Source organism: Dysidea avara, chromosome 6 (genome assembly GCF_963678975.1).
Source record: "Dysidea avara chromosome 6, odDysAvar1.4, whole genome shotgun sequence".
NCBI classification, from domain to species: Eukaryota; Metazoa; Porifera; class Demospongiae; order Dictyoceratida; family Dysideidae; genus Dysidea; species Dysidea avara.
Genome location: NC_089277.1, coordinates 11,907,147 through 11,915,291, shown reverse-complemented (window position 1 = coordinate 11,915,291; position 8,145 = coordinate 11,907,147). Strand labels below are relative to the sequence as shown.

Below are 8,145 nucleotides of genomic sequence, written 5' to 3'. Positions count from 1 at the left end.
AAGGTCTGGGTGACAAGACTGTGTGAGCTGACACTTTACCACCAAAAATCATGACTGTACAGTTTGCGAGAAAAACTGGAAAATAATGGAAGAATATTTTATATAGTGCTGACAGTGAATAGATGCAGGTGGTTGACGGGAAACAGAATTTGGCCTTAGCCACAGCATCTTGTAGAGCTGCAGATTGATATAATTATAGGTTTGCCACATTTGCTTTAATAGTGCCAAGTAAACGAATAGGTGGTTCTCCAGACTTCTCTATTGAGCACCATTTTAGCTATGGCACAAAACAAAAACAAGTGATGTATTACATATTATCAGTTGTGTAGCATTGCCGAAAAAACTAATACAGGCATACAAGTTGCATCCTGTACTGACTGAATACCAAACTATCAATATACCGGGATGCTGTTCTATGTGGCGATCTACAGAACTAGCCTGCTGTCACCTTCCATACATTTTCTAGGGAAGGATCTAACATTGGGGCTTTCACACACTCCTAGCTACTCTAATCGTGAGGAAACTTTGGTTGTCACTATGAAACAAAAAAATCTAGTGTATAAACTATCTGCAGGATGCAAAACTCATTGTACGACATTTTAATGAAATTTACAGGAGAGGAAATTCTATAAGTTTTGTGGGGTTTTGACATCTAGCTACCTTTTGTGCCGGGCCATGCAGATCTCTAGAATACACTGTAAATTCAAATTTCATACCATGGGGATCACTCTTGCAAGCTAGCCAATAAATGTCAAATTATAACAGGGATGATAATTCTTACGTAGTTAACTTGCGCATTGTTCTTAATCTATACTTCATTGTATGTAGCTCATTGTAGATGATTAGTTCTGTCACTTTTAGCTACACAATAAGAACACATACAAATGACAGCTATCTCGTCTGTCTAAAAATGGTTTAATAGCATGATCTACCATTTTAATAGTCAAGATGTACTTGCTTGATGTTGCCAGCTCTTCAAATTTAATGCAATCAGTGCATAGCTTAGGGTAAATATAGTTCTTAGTCCTCACTTGCCTGTTTGATGACTAGTACATGTATGAACACTGGTTACAACTCTCTGGTAAACTTAACAGGCCATATATCACCGTCTTTTATATCTGTGATGAGGTCTTGAAAAGCCTGCACATGTGGAAGCAGACAGTTAAGTTAAGAAACTAGTTGGTCAAACAACCTTGCTAGGTATTTGGATTACAGTAAAATATTTGAACCCATTAATCCAGCCCAGGGCATGGGTATATATGAACCAGATGATCTCTTCATTTTCTGCCCAATAAAGTCGTCTGACTAGAGTTGAAGGTCAAGGGAGTGACAAGCACTCCTATATAGGTAGCTAATGTGAAAGTGATCAAAAGCCTTTATTATTTTTTACTTTGACCTGTGACTTAAATTTAAGCCCTTCCCAGTGTTTGCCTTGTCAAAAAGGTCATTTGTGAATTTCACATTTGTTCCTTTGGACTTTAACACTAATTTTGTGGCCTTGACCTATGGCTGGTGCTGGTGTGATAATTGTCCCCATTTTAGGTTATGTATGTCGTGTTCACATGCACTTTGCAACTGCAGAACACAACACTGTGAATGACCAGTGTTTTCGTATCTCTAGGAATAGGCAACTCAATAAGGCAATTTTTGTCAAGCTTGGTCACAATTATGAAGCAGAATTTGCACACATGATCAAAATTGTGGTGATATGTTGTTTACTGCTCATAATGAAACAAATTATATTGCAAAAGGTATTGTGCTTCAAATTCATTATTAACAATTCATTGTTTATTGTCATAACAATAACAGCTCATTGTTTATAGTCATATCTATTCACAGTAGGATAACACATACATATACTATAGCTGTTATGGACAAAACAAGTACCTGTCTAAAACCATAAACATTGGTATAGTAGTAATGAACATAGCTAACTACATTGTGTGATCATCCTGTAAAAACCTGTCTTATTATATGGTCTTTTCAAATTTCTGGGTTTGGTCCAGATATAATTGACCTATTAAGTATGCAGTTATTCCAAACAAAGACATATAACAATGAGAAAAGTCTTTTTTCAACTATTCTATTTGTCATTATCGTTAAGTACACATAATACACATTTGGAAGGCTAAAAACAGATAGTATATACATGCAGTGGAACCTTAGTTATCCAAACCCCTTGGGGCCAGGGGTGGTCCATAAGACTGAAAAGTCTGTGTCTCTAAAATCGTGTATAAATAATGTTTTAAAATTTCAGTATTATTAACTAACCTAATAGAACAATCACTACTCTAATAGAGCAGTCATTACCGTAGTTCAGTTAACCGAGAATCCGGATAAGTGGGGTCCAGATAACTGAGGTTCCACTGTATATAGTGTGATAATTATGATAATAATTTATGTAATATATTCCATGACGATGTACTGTCTACAATATGGCATTGTTATAAACCTATGTATGTATAAAGTACATCCATGCCAGTTAGCATGAAAGTGTATGTGGAATCCTCCCTCCCAAACGCTGCCTTTAAAATCTGTCACAGATATATTTTACTCAGCAAAAATATACTGTCTTTGATGGAAGAGATTTAGCATATCTAACAATCAAAATACTGTTATATTATGATTACAGAAGTCAAGCATAAATTTGGAATACTTTTTGGGAAAGTATGTAATTTTGTTTCATTTAGAATGGGATTATGAGCATAATTTAATGAGGTCTAGAGGAAACTAAACTCCCTAGTAAAACTGAAAGTATATCTTGGGAATTGCTGGAGGAATGTGATCAAAGTTTGTGTGTGGCCTGGGTTATTCCCTGCAGGTAGCAGGTATATAGCCACACTGCAAAATGGGGCAATTCACTATATATACTTAAACTTGCATTATTTTCTTCTTGTTGATATGCTCACAATGTGCTCTCTTGACCACATGACACACTATCATGCATCTTGATGTTCACATGTTAGGCAGTTAAATGGATAAAGTCATCACAACATTTAGTGAACAGCTAATTACTTTATTACAATTGGATGATGTAAAGTTCAGAGCAAAGTTGCAGTATGCTGGACTATTTTATGGTAACCTCAAGGAGGAAGTGAAGGCAAAATCAACACCAGCTGAAATGAATGAACACTTCTTAGATCATGGGATCAAAAATGATGAAGCAAGGTTTTTAAAGTTACTAACAGTAATGGAGGAATTTGATTGTAATCTCCTTAAAAGCCTTGCAAGACAGACAAGAAATGAAATTGGACATGAACCAGGTGTGTACCTAGCATATATGTTGTGTTGTGTATATATATATCTAATCCAAAACAGCCAAGCTGTAAAAAAAGAGTGCGGCCCTCAAAAAGGCTATGGTGAAAAAAGATGTGAAATCCAAGGTGGCGGCCAAGAAATGGCTGTGATGGTAGGTTAATGGTAAAAATTTTAATAATGACAATTCAGATGAATTTGGTGCCGAGCCAAGCTGTTTTGGATTAGATTTCACTTCTTTTTGTATTTGTATACCCCAAAGCTGGCCTATGGCCGGCTTTGGGACTTTATTACCTATCTTTTTTTCTTTGCCACAGGAAGAAGAAAAGATGAAGCAGATGTAATTTAAATATTTCTGATTTTATCAGTAAATGCACAAATTATATATATAATACATATATTTATTACAGAACTCTCCATGGTGGTTTCTTTGTAACTGAACACTCTACAAGGTGACTTCTTCTAGCTGCTCTCTCTACAGGGTGAATTGTTTGTAGCTGAACGATCTACAAGGTAACTTCTTCTAGCTGATCTCTCTACAGGGTGATTTGTTTGTAGCTGAACTATCTACAAGGTAACTTCTTCTAGCTGATCTTTCTACAGGGTGATTAGTTTGTAGCTGAATTCTGTGCAGGTGATTTGTTTGCAGCTGAGCTCTTTACAGAATGGTTTCTTTGTAGCTGAACTCTTTACAAGGTAACTCCTTCTAACTGATCTTTCTACAGGGCAATTTGTTTGTGGCTGAATTTTTTACAGGGTGATTTCTTTGCAGCTGAACTCTCTACATGGTAGTTTCTTTGTAGCTGAACTCTCTACAAGGTAATTTCTTCTAGCTGATCTCTGTACAGGGTGATTTGTTTGTAGCTGAATTCTGTACAGGTGATTTGTTTACAGCTGAGCTCTTTACAGAATGGTTTCTTTGTAGCTGAACTCTCTACAAGGTAACTTCTTCTAGCTGATCTCTCTACAAGGTCACTAGTTTGTAGCTGAGCTCTCTACATGGTGGTTTCTTTGTAACTGAACTCTCTACAAGGTGACTTCTTCTAGCTGATCTTTCTACAAGGTGATTTGTTTGTAGCTGAACTATCTACATGATGGTTTCTTTGTAGCTGAACTCTCTGCAAGGTAACTTCTTCTATTGATCTCTCTACAGGGCGATTTGTTTGTAGCCGAACTCTCTACATGGTGGTTTCTTTGTAGCTGAACTCTACAAGGTGATTTCTTCTAGCTGAACTATCTCTTTCCATAGTTGCATAAACTCCCTACAAGGTAACTTCTTCTAGCTGATCTCTCTACAGGGTGAATTGTTTGTAGTTGATCTCTCTACAGGGTGACTTGTTTGTAGCTGATCTCTATGCAGGTTACTTGTTTCTAGCTGATCTCTTGAATTCTCTACAGGGTGACTGCTCTATTAGGATGACTGCTCTATTAGAGTATCTCGATCTCGCACTTGCTGCACCAAGTTGGATTCCGTGTTATAACTCCGTGGCTTTAAGTCTGATTCTTCTACACCATTGAAGAGCCTTTCTAAGATGATTACTCCATCTGTACAGCGATTTTCAAAGCATTACCCCAAGCGGTTTATCTGGTAGGCGTGTCAAGTAGTCATTTTTTATTAGCTAATCTCGATTGTGTAATTGTTACACACTGTTGGTTTTTTAGTTGTATCTTCCTGGTTTTTAGCTTGATTTCTTTCAAACCACAAAAGGTTTTAGGTTCAATAGTTAATCTATTCACCCACCGATTTTCAGCTTCTTCCCATACGCGGTTTACCCTGTAGGCGTGACAACATATTGGTGATATTTTTCGTGAATAATCGCTCATAACTCTTTGTCTGTTTATCGTATTCCAGCCAAAGTTGGTACCGAGATGCGTCTTTATACCCCCCTGCTGTGTGCCAAAGTTCAAGGCAATCGGATATGGCGTTCGCATTTTATAGCAGTTTTTGTAAGTGTGCGAAAAGAGGAAGAAAAATAAGAAGAAAAAAACAAAGAAACTAAGCCAATTTTTGAAGTCGCTTATCTCGGGAACGCTTGAAGCGATTTCACTCAAATTTGGAATGTGGAGTGCTGAAGTTGGTGGGAGTGTCCACAGCAAACATTGTCTTGTTTCATCAAGGCAGCACAGAGCTACGGAGGTGCGAAAATTGCATTTTCGTTCTTCCTGTCAATATACTCATGGGTGTTGTGTGCCGGCTTCTTGGGCCGCACGACACACTACCGTGTGTCTTGATACACATGTATAGAAATCTTTGCCAGCATGGACAAGAGATTAATGTTAGTCAATACTGCCACAAAACCAAGCTATTAACACCAGGGCCAGACCCCACCCACTACTGTAAAAGATTGAGATACTCTAACAGAGCAGTCATCGCGATACTTTAATAGAGCATTCAATTTACAGTAGATTATAGTTACTGTCCTCATTACACTGCCTCATGTCACACCTACTCTGATCTCATGCTAGTTTCCACCTATTACATCATGCTATTAGAACACTCTGTGGCCACTAATTCAAAATCACCTTTTGGCTGCAAGGAACTATTGTTATGGTAGAATACTGTTGGACCTTCAACATGCTGGATTTTCAGTTGATCTTGTGACAATTGAAGTTGGCTGTCTAGGTCATTTCATGACTTAGCAATGTGTGCCATCTACCAAAGAGTACAATACATTGTGTACTTCAGCAGGTAGTTTGTGTTGCTATCTCCTGTTCGTACAGGATATCTGATGTCAGGTTCAGCATCATGGGATATATATAGTCGATATGTTGAACTGCTGATATATCTTAAGTAACTACAATTTTATTTTTAATTTTGTCTTGCCAGGGCTCCAGTAATTATTACTTTTAAATAACTTGGTTACCCTGAGACTAGACTCCTGACCCCTTGTAATTGTATTGTACATGTAATTGTCAAATTATGATTCTATCTTGGCCTATGTATTTTCAAAAATTTCCTTGGGTTAGTATGCCCCCAGACTCCTATAGCTTGACATGTTTAGCACATGCAGTTGAGTATCACATGACAGAGATAATCTCTGATTAAAATATCACATCAGATCAATAAAAGGTAGTGTGCATAACTATGACCTCCATTGCAGTTTATGGATGGCCTAACTACTCAAAATTGCTGGGCTCCAGCCCTTATTAACACAATTTTGCTGCATTTTCTGAGATAGTATACTTTGAAGAAGATTTTACACAAGTCAAATATAAACATATAGACAGATAGGCATACATATACTATAATTACAAAAAATGACAACCTACACAACTTTTTAACACATTGTTTATGAATGCAACTGCTTCAGGATAAAAGCCATTTAATCCATCTAATATCTAATTATCAGATGCTCTATCTTTTCACCTTGGTCTTGATTCAATCACACTTGTAGTGCATGGCATAGCTATACCTGTAATTAAGGTTTATTCGTGATTATCATAGTGAGTGTTTAGCTACACTTAAAAAAACTATCATTATCAACTAAATTTTGATGATGCCCTGTGCTTTCTTGCTCACCGTATAACCCATGATCAATCTTTCATATGCTTGTATCATTTCATGTATGCTTGAATGGTCAGTACAGTAATACCTTGTTGTTATATTTACATTGTTTCCATTGTAAAATATTGAAATTCACATGGCTTAATTAATACAAATGCTCTCATAAAGCATGCCAACAGTTTGTTATGTAAGTGAATAACCCATTTTAATGATGCATGTTGTATAGTATGCATGCAAGCTTGTGAGGGACATATTAAATGTTGGAATATCACAGTTCTATAGATTCAGTGTATAACAGCTGCAGAATACATATGCATATATGTGGCATTCATATGACTTCCAAAGAGTATCAAAAGATCTATACTGGCTTTCATCTGGTTCGTAACTTAAAATTTGCACATTATTATGTAAACTTTTCTAGTAATATAATATTTAGTATTAAGTGTATCATTATCCTCTTCTTCTTCTTTCAGATACTTCTTTAGCACCTCTTGATGGAACTCCACAAGACCCACCAGCAAAAGAAAAGAATGTTACTGGTAAGATGTATTATTGCTAAAATGGCTACTGTTTGAGTATGTGTAATATCTTATCTACCTAAATCATGACTGGATTTCCAAAAATGAGACATTAAATCTGTCTACTTTTCAAATTTTATGACTCATAACTTGTTGCTATGGTTAAACTTTAAATCTTTGTTACAGAATGCAGATGTCCTAGTGTGATGCTGAAAAGTTATACATGTAAGATTGAGTGGAGTTTGCACCTATGCGCATACGCAGGCCCAATCACAATTGTTGACATCATGTGCGATCAGAAATAGTCAACTTGTATGGTGGGTATAACAATTTCCCACACTGCATAATCTGTTGATACAAAAGAACACCATACGACAGCAGTTAAGGAGAAACACTCTTAAATGACCATAAGTATTGTAAAAATTTTTCTGTATATGTTAGCTGTTTTGATTAGGCCTGTGCCGATTATGCCAGCGTAATTTGGGTCATAATAGGTAGCCAAAAGCATTGAGCACAAAGCCAGCATAAAAGGCAAAATTTTTGTACATTGATAATCAGAGACTCTGCCTATTTTGCATGATGCAGAATTAGACAGTGTGCAAACATGGTAAAAATCAGATTGACAGCTACGTTGTGAAGGAAATATTAGTTAAAGATCGATATACTCTAATAGTATAGCGGCGTAGCCCCCAAAATTGGCAATATTGTGCACTTTTCATAAAACCATGAAACTTTCCACATAAATAGTACTCCTCATGACATGTATTTTAAGATATAGTGCCATCGCTGAGTTGACCTTTGGTGACCTTTACGGCCATTTTTGTACGGAAAATTGATCATTTTTGTCTTTAACTCCCTGAGACAATA

At 36.6% G+C, this 8,145-nt stretch overlaps 1 protein-coding gene across 1 annotated transcript in view; it reads left to right on the top strand.

Moving 5' to 3' along the window:
• Positions 1-8,145, top strand: part of LOC136259241 (uncharacterized) — a 29,946-nt gene that overhangs the window by 2,597 nt on the left and 19,204 nt on the right. The window contains exons 2-3 of the mRNA XM_066052730.1: positions 2,967-3,263; positions 7,246-7,299. Of these exons, the coding sequence (XP_065908802.1) occupies positions 2,975-3,263; positions 7,246-7,299 (343 nt within the window). The 5' untranslated portion in view covers positions 2,967-2,974. The remainder of the gene's footprint in view (positions 1-2,966; positions 3,264-7,245; positions 7,300-8,145) is intronic.